Below are 17,446 nucleotides of genomic sequence, written 5' to 3'. Positions count from 1 at the left end.
TAGGGCCCACTCCCTCCATCCCTCAACTCTGTTCCTGTACTAGCACAGAGCCATTAAGGGAAGTGTGATCCTAGTGTTATTAGCCAATTTTGGGAAAGCTATGAAAATTTCCAACTGTGATTAATAGAGAAGCTTGTCTTACTCATTTTTAGCATTTCCGGTGTCTGGAACATTGTAGGCATTCAAAACCTGTTGACTGAAAAAATACATAAATAAAGGGGTGACCAAACTTGATGATTGCCTGGAAATGCGAGAGCATACCAGTGATGTTCTTCAAATCCAGTAAATATTTGTGGAATTAAATAGAATTGAATTAGTTAAGGGGCGAATAAGGTTAAGATTGGTTCCAGAAGTGAAGGAAAGTTCTGTTTTTAAATCATCTCTTGTATGCATACAGTAATGACAACATTTCTTTCTTTTTTTTTAATTTCAGTAATGATACTTTTTTGAATTAATGATCAAAACACTTGAATGGAGGTCTACCGTAGTTTTTCCTATACAGGGGAAAATTTGAGTTTGGTGTGAAATCTTCAGAGGGTAGCATGTGCAATTATGCTTTGTTCCTTGGTGAGCTATGAGTTGGGCACTTAATTATGTAAAAAATATTGCAAGAGAGATGTTGCATAATCCCCAAGAGAGTAATTATTGTCTATCTTGGCAGAATGCAAGGCTTTTAATCTGTAAATAAGCAATTCTATGTGAAAGAGCTACATGTAGAGTGGTTCCGTGTTGTAAAGGTCTCTTATGAATTTTTTAAAATGAAAGCAGTAACTGTATGTGCAGTTTGGCTGCTGCCTTTGTACTTCAAAGGGTTTATGATGCTTCCCCTGTGGTTTTAACCCCTCCTGAAATGCTTAAGCCTCAAGAAGGATTCCTGTAAAGGGTAAAACTATGTCTGGGTTAAGGCCATGAAAAATCTGAATTTTTCCAAAGTAGAAGTAAAATGTGCTTTCTGCAAATTAAAAAACAAACCAAGATGGAAAACAGAACAACAAAATAAAATATTGACAGTGCTTTAAAAAAAAAAAAAAAGGCAAAGATGCAATAATTAGCTAATAGATCTCTCACTTATTGGAGGTTAATAATTTTATTTTTACGTGTGCCATTGCAACTACTATTTCCAAAATTCACTTTCAGGATATGTGTGTACTATGTGTAGGTGGATCTGCATTTTAGACACTGAAAGTAAATTCTGTTGGTTGTCTAAGTTGTGATAGCGTCTGCCTTCCCCCTTGTCCCTGTTAGTATCGATGAGCTGAGCATGTTCTTCAAGGTCAGTTTCTCTGCTTGAGCATCAGACCCTTCTCCTTTGCCCACTCAAGGACTTCCTTTGGGCGACTGTCCCTCTCCCTTGCGTGACCATCTTTCCCCTCTATCAAGTTATTCCTGTCAAAATAGAAACATGTTGTAACAGCTTCCATTGTTAAAAAGCCCTTCCTTGACCTCTTTCTCTCTGACTACCTCCTCAATCCTCTGTTCCCTTTTGCAGCAAAACTCCTAAGAATCTATATTCTATCTTTACTTTCTCTCTTCCCATTGTCTCTTGAAGCTGCTCTGCTCAGCCTTTCCCCACCCCCATCCTCCACATGGAACCTGCTTTCGTCAAGGTGCAACCATAACCTTCACACAGCCAGATTCCCAGGACAGCACCTGGTCAAAATCTTATTTGAGTAACAGCAGCAGCTGACACAGCTTATCACCCCTTCTTCCTAGAAACACCTTCTTTACTTGACTTCAGAAAAACATGTTCACCTGGTTGTTCTCCTTCCATACTGGTTCCTCTTTCTCTGACCCTTTGTGGGCTCCTCCTTTTTTCCTGATCTAAGATGACCTGGCCCCAGGTCCCCTCTCCCCTCTTCTTTCTCCCAAAGTCATCTCAGATAACATCATGGTTAAAAATGTTTTGTATACTCTAAAAACTCTCAGATTTGAGTCTGGAGTACACACCTGTGTCCTGAACTCCAGACTTGTATATCCAGCTGTCTGCTGCCCTGTGTCCCATTGGATGACTAATAGGCATCTCAAATTTAAGAGTCAAAATTGAACACCTGGACTTCCCACGGCTGTCTCTCACCCAGATTATTGTAATAGCTTCCTGTCTGGTATTACTGTCTCTAGTCTTGCTCCAGCCCCTTTTGATCTATATTCAAAAAATAAAACAAAACAACAACAACAACAAAAAGAAGCTCTGAAGAAAGAGCAGTAGGAACTGTTGCAGTCCAGAAGGAGATGGAACTGTAGCTGGGCTGGGAGTTAGAATAGAAAAGGGAAAAGAGAGAGGCTTATTGGCTAGAGGAATGACAAAGTTCAAGCATAGTGGCAGGAATGAACACGGAGTAACGAGCACCAACAAGGAGAACAGCCTGACTGCAATGGTGGGGCACGTTATAGAGGGCCTTAAAAGCTCAGCTAAAAGTTTGTACTTGCTATGTCTGTGCATATTTTGTATATGTGAGAGGGACCTGTTTACAAACCTGCACTTGAAACTCTAGGACTGTGCTGTCCAGTATGACAGCAACTAGTCACGTATGGCTATGGAACACTTGAAATGGGGCTAGTCTGAATTGAGATATGCTGTTAAGTGTAAAATGTATACTAGATTTCAAAGATTTAGTACCAAAACTAATTTCATTTAAATGTTTTATGTTGATCATTTGTTGAAATAGTAGTATTTTTAATATAGAGTTAAGTATTATTAGAAAAAAATAAGCTGCAAGGATATCTTGTACAGCACACAGAATACAGCCAGTATTTTTTTAACTTTAAATGGAGTATAATCTATAAAAATTTTGAATCACTATGTTGTACACCTGAAACTTTATTGAGGTATAGTTTTAAATCAACTATACCTCAATAAAATTTTTTTTAAAGAAAGAAAAACAAAACTTCTAAAATATCAGACTCTGTCCCAAGGCCTCTGATGACTTCCCATCTCATTTAGCGTAAAAGCCTGTCCAACAGGGTCCTTCATCATCTGACCTCATTGCCTTTCCAGCTCACTTCCTGCCTTGCTCCTTGTCATCCACTCTGCTCTACCCACATTGGCCCCTTCCTCAGACGTAACCTCAGAAGCTTCTGCCTCAGGTCCTTGGCATGGGCTGCTACTTTAGTCTGAATACTCTGTCCTGTAATTCTGCATGGTTGGTTCTTTACCACTTTCAAATCTCTTCTGCTTATCTGTCCCCTTCTCACTGACACCTTCTCTAACCATCTCGCTGAAGCTCCCCACACCTCACCCAGCACTCCTGATCCCTCCTCCTGGCTTTATTTTTCTCTATTGCACTTATCACCATATGAAAATAAAAATATTTACTTTTTTGTTTTTGTTGCTGAGTTTGTTCTTGTCTGTCTCCTCTTATTAGGATGTAAGTATCCTGAGGGCAGACTTCTGTCTGCCTTGTTCACAGCTGTGTCACTGGTGCCTGGGAGAGAGTGGGTAATCATTTAAGTACTGATGAAGGAGTAATTGAAAACAACCTGAAAAGTGGATGGATTCTTCGTTGGCATTTCCCCAGCATTCTGGGCTTGACAGAGGATAGGTAGCATTCAGAATGATTCACTATATACTAATAGCTGTTTCCCATTCCTCAGTTTCTCTGTTTGAAGAACATAAGGACATTCCTCACGGCCTGTTGCGACACGTTTGGAATGAGAAAGAGTGAACTCTTTGAGGCGTTTGACTTGTTTGATGTCCGTGACTTTGGAAAGGTAATTACATTTTATTTTTTATGTGTTTTTAAACTCAAGAACATTTTATCAAAGAACTGTTGTTTCTTATCTTGAAGTAGGACATGTGACTGAAGTGGTATCTGCATTATGTAGTTAAATTTTACATGTAGGGGGCTTAGCCAAAAAATAATAGCAACCACTATCCAAATGAGATTAGAATTATTATTTTTTTTAATTAAAGCAGTATAAGGGGAATTTTTTTATCCAGAGGTAACTTTTCCTGTTGGTTATCTCGGAGGGCAGGACTACTAGTTCCCATCTTTTAGATAGTTCTTTGGGCTGTCGTGACTGAGGACCAGTATTCTTTCCCTCCAGTCTTCTCCAAACCTGAAAGTCCTCTAATTTTTGGAAGTTGAGAATGTTCTGTTGCCTGTTTTGGCATTTGGGTAGGTGACTTGCAGAACACATGAAATCGCTGAAATGTTTGAGATTGTTGAGTAACTCCTATTGCTTGGATTTCAGCAGATATATGTTAGATTGTTAGATTTCAATGATATTTGTCACATGTAAATTGGTTTTAATGTTTGCTCTTATTACTTATATGTACACCAAGCACTTGTGTATAATAGGTGACTTCCTTTCAAAAGAATCAAAAGTAAAAGGTTAGAAATCAAGCTTTTAAAAGTTACATTCATTTATTTTGAAGTGATTGGGCATAAAGTTAAACTTCTTGTGTCTGAGAAGCCATAAAAGAGTCAGGCAGTTAGGTAACCCCTGATGTCATAATTGCATTATGACAATAAGCAGGGAAAAACCTAAAAGATCTTGAGAAGTTTGCTCTTACTCTGATAATTCAGGTGCTAGTATCTCATCAAAAGGCTGTTTGAGAGTGACACTTCATTTGATTTTTAAGATGTAATAGTTTTTATTATACATGTTTATTGGAGTATAATTGCTTCACAATGCTGTGTTAGTTTCTGTCATATAACAAAGTAAATCAGCCATATGCATATGTATATCCCCATATCCCCTCCCTCTTGAGCCTCCCTCCCACCCACCCTATCCCACCCCTCTAAGTGTAATATTTTTATTATAAAATAAAAAGCAAGCAATGGATTAGTTTGCTTGGCAATGGGAATAAATAGCACAAACTTGAAACAGAAATGTAAAAAATTTGATGCTGACATGCAGCAAGTATGGGGAAGCCAACCTGCCCAGGGAGAAAGAAGGCGTGGGTTCGCTCTTGGTCACTTTGTGATCTGGACTTCAGCAGTCTTCTCCATCATCAGACCACCTGCCTGCTTAGAAGTCTGTACAAAAGGAAATGGGTATAAGGATATGGTTTTTAGGATTCCTCTTTCTCTGGCCAGCTGTGATTTAGTTGTCTTGAGGTCCAAAAAAGTGATGGAGGATAACATATGGTGATAGTTACAAGGAACTGAAAACCAAGCCTCCTTGTAAAGAAGTGGTGGCACATTTGTCTATGGCCATGAAGTGAAGCCATGAAGACAAAGAGCAATCAGAGAGAATCCCAGGTGAAGTGAACAGTCCTCTAAGCTGTTGGCCCAGAAAAATGCCTTAATAGCTTATAAAGATATCTTTTTGCTGTTCTTTGACCATTCCTCCTAGTTTTTAAAAAAAATCTTCTTTGATTTTCCTTTATTTCCTCCGTCTCTTTTGGGGAAGTGAAAAAATGAAAGAAAAGTCCTGACTTTTTAAAGCTTTTCAAAAAGTTCTTCATTTTTTTTTTTTGTTCGAATTTGCACAAAATGGTGTTGACAAAGACTGTGAAGTCATAAAAATTGTTTAGAAATGCATGGCTTTGTTTTAGTGGAATAACATTGCATGCTAGCTTCCTACAGTGGAAGCTTTGTAGGAGAGTTGAGGTTATAGAAAGTTGAATATAAAGGAATTAACCGTATGCTTCTCATGGGTAATCATAGTTCTGGCTTCTTAAAATATTTTGGCAGTGGTAAGTCTGAAACAGAATTAAACCTTGGATTGCGGATAGAACTTGATCCTATATTTATCACTTTAAAATTACATACATTTTTGCTACTGCCAAGATTGGTGCAGCTATCTCTTCCGAATTGTATTTGACCTAAATGAACAACTGAAAATTAAAGAAGTTAAGGGGCTGTTCCATAATTTACCAGTATTATTGCTACTAAACATAATCTCTAAGCCAAACCACCAATGCCACCACTTATTGAACCCTTTTGATGTAGCAGATATCTTTTCAATCTTCAAATATATTTTTTAATCTTTATAACAACCCTACGAGGTGTACGTACCAGTATTATTTTCCTCCTTGTACAGATAAGCAAACCTGTGTCTGAAATCCACATATCTAGTAGAGATTGGAGCAGTGGTTTGACCCCAGATTTGACTGGTTCTCCACTGCTGCACAACAGAGCAAACATTCCCATAGCCAGTACCCTGGACCAGCATGGGCCTAAGTGCTTTGCAAGTATTGACTCAATTCTCGTATCAGTCCCACCATGTAGGTTCTAGTATTGTCCCCATTTACAAATCCTAGATTGTAAGTGATGGATCTTGGACAATTCATGCAGTTTAATATTTTTTTTTTTGCGGTATGCGGGCCTCTCACTGTTGTGGCCTCTCCCGTTGCAGAGCACAGGCTCCGGACGCGTGAGCTCAGAGGCCATGGCTCACGGGCCTAGCCGCTCCGCGGCATGTGGGATCTTCCCGGACCGGGGCACGAACCCGTGTCCCCTGCATCGGCAGGCGGACTCTCAACTACTGCGCCACCAGGGAAGCCCCAGTTTAACATTTTTAAGTTAAAAAAAATGAATAGGTTGCTAATTTAGAGACTAAGTAATTTCTGGGATTGTGAATATCAATTTTAGCAGGATGTAGACAGGTTAGTTTGTTTCTCTCTGTTCCTTGAGGCATAATTAAATCTTTTCAATTAATTTAAAATGAAAAATATCTGTCTACTCCCTGTCTGCCTTAATTCATACAAATAGTAAATCTAGGATCCACGTATACTGGGTACCATTTCACCTAGGAATATATTAATTGCAATAACAGTATCTAATATTTTTTTTAGCATTTTGAAGCTTGGAGAGTGTTACAGATCACTGACCTCATTTGATTCTCATAATAGTCTTGTGAAGGAAGGAAGCAAGTGTTCCCAGTTTTCAGATGAGGAAACTGGGAGGTGGGGAGGTTAAATGGTGACTTCAAGTTCTCCTTGCTTGGGGACGGAGCAGGATCTGGCGCTCAGGGCTTCTGACTTCCCAGCCCTCTGCTTTTCTTGTCCGCTGCCTATGTTTTGGACCTCACTCCTGTGTGGATGCTTGCTCAGGGAAAAGGATGAACTCACAGGAGAAACACCAAAGGAACATATGAAATTAAAAAGCACAAGTGATCTGTCACTTGGAATCTAATTATACTTTATCTTTAGAAAGAGAGGAAAGATTTGGGATACTGCATGAGTTATATTTAGGATACTGCGTGTGTTAACACGAATGAATGATAATTTTCCTTTTCACTAATGAGATAATGAAGAGCACACATTTTGGGTGCTCTAGAAGGGCTTATGATAATTTTGCCTTTCAGTGTTCACTTTAATTTCTAGTATTGAGCTCTTTACCCACTGAAAATAGGGTATTGATTTTAATTCAAACTCATGGCAACAAAAATTAGAATAGTTCTGAACACTTTCTGTACTTGGGTTAAAAATCACGCAAGGATGGAGCATGAGTTTAGTAACTTGAACTCATTCGGGAGTCAGCAGAGAGAGGCCTTGAGGTTAAGTCTGACTCTCAGGATTGTTAAATACAGTTGGCCCTTGAACAGTGGGGGTTTGAGCTGTGTGGGTCCACTTATAGCAGATATTTTTTCAATAAATACTACACGATCCGTGGTTGGTTGAATCTGCAGATGCAGAACTGTGGATACTGAGGAACCTTATATATGGAGGGCCGACTAAATTATACATGGATTTTTGACTGTGGGGAGGATCTGTGCCCCCAACACCTTCCCGCCCTCTGTTGTTGAAGGGTCAACTATGCTGAATAAGGTTCCCGCCAGAGGTGGAGTCCTGGCCTCAGCCTGCTGAGTCTTCTCCCTGCTCTGAGGTGGGAGGAGCTTAGGTGCCCTTTTAAGAGGCTTTACCGCCTCTCTTTGCCTTTGGGTTTATGTTTTTGTGTGATTCTGAAAAATCATTACTTTCTTACTTTTCAAAAAGATGGATCCTTTTCTGGCTTTCTAGTAACAACAAGAACAAAAAGTAAAATCTTATTAGTTGACCTCGCTGCTTGAGAAATGTAATTTAAAAAAAATCCTTTCCCCCCAGGAATGTTAGAAATTATTAATTACTTTTTACGTTGCAGCAAGATCTGTAAATTTGCTCACTTTCATTCTGCATATAAAGGATTTTCTGTTCCTCTGTTCAGATTGTCATTTTCTGATTAACACTTTTGTTGTTTGGAAACATTTCCTGCTGAGCTGTCTGTTGGCACACTTACAGTGCAGAAACACATGGGATTTTTCTTTAATGAGAACATTTCTAGTGAGTAACAGAAATCAGGCTGCTGCTGCCGTGCAGATGAGTGATGAAGTCAGTTCCTTCCCCTGGCAGCTCTGGGTGGATATAAGGGCCTACTTCCCGCTACCCACAGATGTCACGTCTGTTGTTTCAAGTGTTGTAAAGCACCTGACAAGTGTAAGGTGATATGTTTTCTTGAATCAAAGAGAATCACAACTGGCTGAAGGTAGTTCCAGCTGGTATTAGTCGCGGTAGGTAGTTTCTATGTGTTCAGGTTCAGGACAAGCACTGTCTAAAGGAATTCAGAGCATTGGCGTAGGTGTGGCTCAAGGATTCAGGTAAGAACACTAATTGAGAAGAGGTGGTGTCGTGTTTTGGCTAAGAACATGGTTTCTGAGTTGGATGGCAGTTTGCACTCCTTATGGCATGTGATCTTATACAAGCTACTTAATCTCTTTGAGCTTCAGTTTCCTCATCTATAAATTGAGGTTAGGTGAGAAATGAAATGATGTATGTAAGGTGTTTGAAAAGAGTATCCAGGTCCAAAGTGTGTAGTACTCGGTAAATATTAGCTGTTCTCACTCTTATTGTTACTATTATTACAACTATAATTACTGGTGTTAATGGGCTTCAGGTTCAGTGGTAAACATAGGAGTTGAATTTTGAATTGAATGCAAGAACTAATGATATTGGAGGAGCAAGCTTGGGAAATAAACTTTGTTCTTTCTACTGTGCTACAGCGTTAATCTATTTTATCCTGCATAGCTGTCTTTCTCCCTCCTTCTGTGACATTGGATCTCCTTTGAGAAAGCACCCTTTTCCCTTTTCCCTTTGCCAATCATGTAGTTTGGGTGTTTCTTTTTTTCTTTTTTTTTTTGCGGTACGCGAGCCTCTCACCGTTGTGGCCTCTTCCACTGCGGAGCACAGGCTCCAGACACGCAGGCTCAGTGGCCATGGCTCACGGGCCCAGCCACTCCGCGGCGTGTGGGATCCTCCCGGACCGGGGCACGAACCTGTGTCCCCCGCATCGGCAGGCGGGCTCTCAACCACTGTGCCACCAGGGAAGCCCAGTTTGGGTGGTTTAATCAATTATAATATCCCATCCCCTTGGCCATAGTGATGAGTTCGGGGATGGGGCAGGTCACTCAGTTAGGACCTGTATGATGGTTTAAGACATTGGCAGGGCCAGTTTTGTTTTTGCTCTCCACCTGCCATGGAACTGTGTGGATACGAGGCTTGGAGGGGCTACGGCCATCTGGGAACCACATGTAGTTTCAAAACAGACCCAGTTCAGTGAGAGCAGAGCTGAGGAGGATCCTAGTGGTATCATGTGAGGCTGGACTCATGCTGTGCCCAAAGCCAAATACATGTATCTGTGGATTTTTCTGTGACATGAGCCAAGACAGTCTTCCTTTTCTTCTTCCTCAGGCCAGTTTTCCTTAGTTTTTCCAACCAGCAGTGAGAGAAATCTAAGCGATTCACCTGGTTTTGTCCATCACATGATCTCAGTTGCGTAGATAGCTTAACCTTTCTTCTGTTACCAGTGTTCCACACAACTTGGAGACCATTCTGTAGTGTCTTCATCTTCTGTCATATACAGAAGAGGAGATACGCAGAGTCATAGAACACCTCTGTTTTGCAGCATGTAAATAATTACATAGGAGGACCATCGAGCTTCGTGGTAAATGCTTTCTCTTCCTTACCTTTGACCCAAGGAGTATCATAGATACTCTTCAGATTTGGAAGAGGCTCTGAGTCATCAGGCATCCTTCCCATGTTTGTCTGTGCTCTACAGGGTCAAGAAAATGGGCATGCATGCCTCTGCAGATGAGAACTCACTTCTTCCTGAGGCCCCCAGCTGAGTATATATATTTGGACCCTACAGAATGATTTGAAGATTACCTTAAAACTTCAGGGTAAAAAGACTTAAAGAGGTTGCTAAATCCTTCACCTGGAAATGAATAGGGCTTCATTTCTTCTTCGATTTCTGTCTCATCTGTAATGCCTTATCATGTCTTATGAGAGTATTTGCTCAGGATGTGTCCTATAAGTTTGTGTGTTTCCACTTTTTCACCCTTCCCAGCCTGAAGTTTACACCTCAGGGTATATGTAGAAAGAAGGGTACAAGGACCTCTTCCTGCCCAGTGTGTACTAATACCCCAGGCCAGCTCCTCAGCACTTATACCTGGATGACTGGGTAATCTCCATATCCTCATTCCCCGCTTCCAGTCCTATGTGTGTGTTGGGAAGTGCACCCGTCAAAGCGTATTTCATTGCATCCTGACACAGTGAAACTAGACACTTGAAAATCTGTAATGATTTCCTACTACCTGTATATCTCTTGGCAATCTACCTGGCTTTCCTGATTACAAGAAAACCCTCCCAACCAAAGGCTCCTGAGCTTTTCTTGGGCATGGGTGGCCTCAGGGACCTCACCGAGGCATGGTTTGAAAGATCCTTATTGGCTACTGTATGCACGTTGATCAACAATTAGAAACATTTTTTCTCATATCCCTATGTACCCAGCATGAATCATTTGGTATTTAAATATAATCTCTCTTTTTATAATTATTTTTTTGATCTCCTACTCTTATTAGAAGTTTGACATTTCTCTCTGAAAGTATTTCCCATCCTAAATTATTCAGGAGTCTCTGGGGCTTTTGTGGTCATTTGGGCCCTAATCAGTCTTGCTTCGAAGCACCATGAGAAGCTCGACCTCCAGTCGATGGCCCACTAGCCTGGTGCTAGTGAAGACGGGCCCTGCTTGGTGCCTTTGACAGCTCTGATGCTGGTGTGCCCCGTTTAGCCCCACACTGCCCAAGCCTGCTTCCCGCCTTCCCCACAGCCTTTTAGCTTCAGCATTGAGCCTGGCCAGGCCAAATTTCTCTAGCTGTGCAGTGAATTCTGTCTAGGAGCTCCTGATATCCTTTCCTGCCAGTGATCTAGGGTCAGGGCCTCCTTAGCCCCCACAGGGGTACCAACTTTCATTCTCAGAGCAGCATTCGGGATCTCTGGTCTTTCCTCCAAGGCGGCCCTGGACTTGCCCTGCAAATCAGCCAACTTTCAGCCTCCAGCAGACAGCCTAGCAGCGATACTGTGAAGAGTCAACCTCTGTCCACCCACAAAGGCCTCCTTTACTTTCCCCTCCTGAGCAGTAGGTGGCTTGCCTATATTTACATAACTAAGGGAGAGCTCTCCAGGGATTCCTTCCTGAACAAAGAAAGCTTGTTCCAGGGCCTCATTTGTGTCTATTTAAGCTGAGACCGGGGAAACAGCTTCTAGCCTTCCCTAATGTGTATGTCTAGTTGGCTGTTAAGACAATTTCTGTGTCATTAGCAGTATCCTTCTCCTTTGGTTTTGGACAGAGCTGACTTTTTAAGCAATCTCTACATCTGTTTCACTGTCTTTGATAGTATATTTCACGGGGGTCCTTAATACTAGGCAGATTTCCCCATTCTTACCACGTTAAGAAGCTGAGCCATTCCAGGCTCATTCTTTACACCTTAGTGATTATTCAGGCTCATTTTTTGGTCTTCTTTCTAACTGCTTTTGAGACAGTTCAAAAAAAACGTCACTGTTCTCTAATTTTAATACAGTTGCAAACTTCTAGAACAGCATTTCCCAAGCAACCCCATTGTCCTGAGAAATGTTAATAGTCCGGGGAAAATATTCTTGTTCAAATAAGTTTGGTAAACGCTGCATGTTACATCCTCCCTCTACATATGGTTTATAGCATGGTGAAGGCACTGAAAAGTCCTGAAGTGAGGAAAACAGTTAAACTTTTAATTAATCTAGGATTTCTCAAATGTGTATGTGAGTAGCAATTTAGGTATCACATGATCACATCAAACTCACTGTGTATAAAACTGGACTACTTTTTTTTTTTCCCTCTTCAAACCCATTTCTATTTGGGTAAAGCTATTCCTTTGTTCACTCTACCGGAAAGTAAACAGTTAAGGCCCCCATCACAAGGGTTATTGAAATAGTCTCCCAAATCTGGCTTCAGGTTTGAATCACTCCAAACTCATTTTCGGAGTAATATTGCAAAAGCGCAAAGCTGGTCATGTTGCTCAGATGTTTAAAACTTGATAGTGGATCTCTGTTGCTTCTAACAGAATAAAATCCAAACCCTTTTTCAAGCCACACAAGGTTATTCATGATCAGGCTTCTCGTCTTGCTTTCCTAGCTCCATTACCCTCCTTGTTTCAGTCCCACCAAATTATCTAAGTTGTCGTCATTCTCCAGATTAATATTTATTAATACTGTTTTCTTTGCCTGTCTGCCCCTTCCTCTCCATATCCCTCACCCCCTCATCTCCAGTGACTTAAAGATCACATACACACACACCACTTTATCCAGAGCTTGGGCTTTAGTTGGTTCTTGGATGTACTGAACCCTCCTGGGCTGACTCTGCTGACTTGTTCCTGCCCATTCCCTTCATTCTAGTCGGACCCTTCGTCCTCCTTCCCTGTCCTACAGATGTGTGGCCTTGGCACATTAAACAGGCTCTCTTCCTCCGCTCCTGAGACTTTGAGGTCAAGTAAACCTGGGTTTCACCTTCCCCACCCATAGCTCCCTATGTGGGAGGGAGGTTGCTCAGCTTCTCAGAGCCTCCATGTTTTGATCTGTACGATGGCCCCAGTGATGATCCCTACCTCACAGGATTGTACTGAGGAGTGTGAATCACATTCTGTGGTAAAGCAGTTGCCACAGTGTCTGACAGAGGCTCAGTCAGTGGTAACTTCTCCTGAGCAATTCACCCATCATTTCCTTCATTCTGCAAATGGTTGCATGCTTCCTCTGCTGGTCATGTGCCTAAGACAGGAGGGAAGGGGGCAGGGCACAACCACTAAAAGAATGCCACAGTCACTGAGGACACAACAAAAACTGGTTAGAACCTACTCAGCCCAAGATGGCGGAGGATGGAGCCTCATTATACAGTCATTGTAATACATTAGCTACATGACACACCCGCAGGTGCCAAGATATTTCCAAGGCTGCCCATAAAAGACCAAAAACTGGGTGGTAGCCCAATTCCTTGAAATCCCCGCCCCTTCCCCAAAATAGTTGGAATAATCCTCCCACTCATTAGCCTGTGAAATTACCCAGCCCATAAAAATTGCCACACCTCAGGGCCCTTGCCTCCTGAGACAGACCGCATTCTGCCTGTGGAATGTGTATCTCTGCTTTCACTTTACTATGGCTCACTCATGATTTCTTTCCTGTGTGAAGCCAAGGACCCTCACTTGGTGCCTGTCCCAGGGGTTCACCTGAGACCTGGGACATGATCATCTTCTCATGCCCCGTTTTCCTGCAACCTCTTTACAAAGGGTATTAATAAATCTACTTCTTGCCTATCACTTTGTCTCTCGCCTGATTCCTCCTGTGCCGAGGCACAAAGAACCTGAGCTTCATTAAGTCCTGAGACAAGCTGTGTGGTTTTGAAACAGGAGGGAAGGGGGCAGGGCACAACCTTTAAAAGAATGACATAGTCATAGGACATGACAAAAACTGGTTGGAACCACCTAGGTCCAAGATGGCGGAAGATTCGATTTCCAGTGGACCTTGAGCCTCCTTATATGCTCATTGTAATACATTAGCATCTAAATGACACACCCACCAGTGCCATGACATATCTGAAGCCAACCAAAAGGCAAAAAAGTGGGCGGCAACCCAATTCCTGGAAATCTCCGCCCCTTCCCCAAATAGTTGGAATAATCCTTCCACTCATTAGCTTATGAAATTACCCAGCCCATAAAAACTAACCACACCATATTTTGGGGCCTCTCACCTTCTGAGATGGCCCACACTCTGTCTGTGGAGTGTGTTTCTCCCAAGGCCGTTCTCGCCTTTTGAGACGGACCACATTCTGTCTATGGAATGTGTATCTCTCTAAATAAATCCACTTCTTACCTATCACTTTGTCTGTCACTGAATTCTTTGAGATGTAAGAACCTGAACTTCATTAAATCCTGAGACCAGGTGTGTGATCTCAATTAAAAGACCGTGGGTTCAAGTCCCAAGGTCTGGGTTCTGGCTGGGTTCCAGTCCTGGCATATGGGTTCAAGTCCCATCTGAGTTGTGTGGTTTCAGTTTCAGTTGGAAGATTGTGGGTTTGAGTCCCAAATGAGGCGCACCTGGGTTTGAGTCCTGTCCTAAGTCAGAGACTGAGGGTTCGAGTCCCATCTGAAGGAGTATGGTTTCATGGGCAGGGCTGCTTAACCACTGTGGACAGGTAGTCCCCTTCCCTCAAGATGCTGTTTGAGTTCAGGAAACAAAACAAGTAAAACATAAATAAATAAGATAATTACACCCAGTGATAAGTGCCATTAAGGAAATAAACAGTAAAATGATGAACCACTGGAGGAAGTTGTTACCGAACCAAACTTCGGTCTGCTCACCTGCCTGCAATAAACCCAATCTACTGACACCTGGTTGTGGTGAAGGAAAGTGCAGTGTTTATCGCAGGGCACCAAGGGAGGAGTCCAGGCAGCTAGTCCTCAAAACACCGGGAACTCCTTGGTGGGTTTCAGGAAAGCATTTTTAAAGGCAAGGTGAGGGAGGGGAGTCCCAGGATTTGTGCACAATTCTCTGACTGGTTGATGGTAAGGTAACAGGGCCGTGTGAGAGGGGTTGACATTATCACTCATTAGGCCCCGGTAGGCTGGGGGGCTACATGCTCATGGTCATCAGGTAGTTAATGTCTTCCATTTGGTGGGGTTTTTGCATCTGTAAAACTACTCAGGAAATGTGCATCAGTTACTATTATATTATCTAGGTACTTCAGAGAGGGGCTAAAGCAGAGGATACGGGGGAGGGGTCTGTCCTGGGAAGGCCGCATAGAGTCCTGCTTGGTTACAAAGGCCACGTTAGGGTGGAACGAAGAACCTCTTTGAAGTACTGGAGACCCACTGGGAGAAGGATGCCAGTACTACTGCCTATTTATTCACACTGAGTTTTACATAACTTGTAAAGCACATTTTAACTAGATTCTGGTCCCATCTCTTCCAGCAGAACCCTTTGGGATGGTCCTTTAACCTGACGTTTTGTCAAATCTAAAATCCCTCCTGATTCTAAAATGCCACTTATTGGTAAATGAATATGTACACATAGTATTTCATAAAGTAATGTTTTGCTTTGATAGTTCTTAGTTGTGTAATCCTCTCTGAAAACACCTAAGCTTAGGATTTTTTTTTTTTTTTTTTTGCTAAGGTCTACTTTATTTTCAATAATATTGACATTCCTTTAAAATTTTGAGAGTTATGAAGACTTAACTGTACATATGATTTGGAGAGATAAAGACGTTATAAAGAGATAAAAGCATGATAAAAAATATTGCTTTGATTTTGCATCCTCTCTTTGTATTGTTATAAGAATGTTATTTCCAGAAATAGAAATCTAGTTTGAGAATTGAAACTCACCTTGTCTTTGCTGTCTCCAGGGTTCCTCCTGAAACTAAGACTGAATCTTTGGGGTAGGTTTTTTTTTTTTTAAGTTCTCTCTATTAGATTCCTAATATACATGTAAATATGCACACAGATATGGGTTAATAGATATACCAAGATAAAGTATATGTATCTACAAACATGTTGTCTGTAGTAACTTATTTAATGAACCTTATGCTTATAACTGTATTCATAAACATAATTCATGATTTTTAATTTGCACATATTGTCTTAAGTACTGTACAGCTAGACATTGCAACTTCTATCACATGATGACATACCTGAGCCTCATTATACCTTTAGTTAATGTTGTTTATATGTAATTTAAGCTTTTTTTCTTTTTTAATTCAAACAGAAAGTCACAAAACTTATAATCATCCTCATAATTTAAGCTTTTTTGAAGAGGCTTTTAAACCAAAGTAACAAGGTAAAGGAATAAGACTGTGTGTACAAATCAGCATGTATTTGGCATGCTTTTAATCCTTTTTTTTTTTTTTTTTTTTTTGGCGGTACGCGGGCCTCTCACTGTTGTGGCCTCTCCCGTTGTGGAGCACAGGCTCTGGATGCGCAGGCTCAGCGGCCATGGCTCACGGGCCCAGCCGCTCCGCGACATGTGGGATCTTCCCGGACTGGGGCACAAACCCGTGTCCCCTGCATCGGCAGGCGGACTCTCAACCACTGCACCACCAGGGAAGCCCTTTTAATCCTTTTTAAGGAATGCCCCCACACTGCAGATTACATAAGTAATTAAATAAATTATTACAATATGACATGCTAAATGCAGTAATTGACAAAAGATGGTGTGGAGGAAGTCAAGGAAAGGGATCAGCTCATCCTAAGTGTGGTTAAGGAAGGCGCCTTAGAGTTTATCCTCATGCTTCAGCTAGGCAAAAAAATAGGGGGCACTGCTGCTGACTCTTATTTATTAGGCACTTACCAGTGCCATGTCCTTTTATTACCATTGTACTCTGTCCTCACAGGAACCCTATGATGTTGGTATTTATCTCCATTTTATGGCCAAAGAAACAGGCTCAGAAATATAAGAAAAAATCATAGCTTGTAGGTGATGGAGCATGGATCTGAGTCAATGTCTAACTTCAGAGGCCACAGTCTTAATGATTTTACTGCGCTGCTTCCAAGCAGAAGTGGGGAAGCATCTTCTAGATTGAGGGGCCGTTAAGTAGGAAGATATAGATAGAAGGGGGAATCCATCTGGAATGTATGGGATTCTGCAGAGTCATCCTAGCGTGAGTTAAGATGCAACTGGGGTGAGCTGCATCTCGAGGTCCCACAGAGATTGGGGCCATGGTGGGAGGGCTCTTGAGTCTTGAAGGGTGTGCATTGATTCTGATGAAGGGCGAGTGAGTGGTTTTAGCAGAGGGACAAGAGATGACCCACTGTGCACTTGAGCCAAGCATTCCGTCGGTTGACGGGGGAGGCTGTACTGGATGGTTGTAATGGCAGCGGTTGGAAGAGCAGATGTGAGACCCAAGCAGTGTGGTTGAAAAGTATGCAGACCTTTACTAGAGCGACAGCAAGATGGGCCAGAGTTTGAGAGCTTTGTGGTGTTTAGGAAGTGATGTGACCCATGAACGGGTAAGGATAGAGAAGAGAGAACATTGACTCCTGAGCTGCTCCTGGATGACTGGAGGGGAAGTAGAGTTCACTGCATGGGGGAAATAATGGAGCAGGTGCAGGTGTAACTTACTGTATATGTGTGGGTTTAATGCAAAAGAATTCTAATGGCATTTCTAACTAACTTTCTGTAGATATATTTTGCAACCCAGTAGGTATTTTGTCTGTCTTATTTTTCAAA

General features: G+C 41.8%; 1 protein-coding gene across 1 annotated transcript in view; it reads left to right on the top strand.

Moving 5' to 3' along the window:
- Positions 1-17,446, top strand: part of VAV3 (vav guanine nucleotide exchange factor 3) — a 398,335-nt gene that overhangs the window by 82,474 nt on the left and 298,415 nt on the right. The window contains exon 2 of the mRNA XM_065890862.1: positions 3,592-3,708. Within this exon, the coding sequence (XP_065746934.1) occupies positions 3,592-3,708 (117 nt within the window). The remainder of the gene's footprint in view (positions 1-3,591; positions 3,709-17,446) is intronic.

The sequence above is a fragment of the Phocoena phocoena genome, chromosome 1, assembly GCF_963924675.1.
Source record: "Phocoena phocoena chromosome 1, mPhoPho1.1, whole genome shotgun sequence".
NCBI classification, from domain to species: Eukaryota; Metazoa; Chordata; class Mammalia; order Artiodactyla; family Phocoenidae; genus Phocoena; species Phocoena phocoena.
The sequence above is the reverse complement of the archived record's forward strand: the minus strand, read 5'-3'. Positions and strand labels throughout refer to the sequence as shown.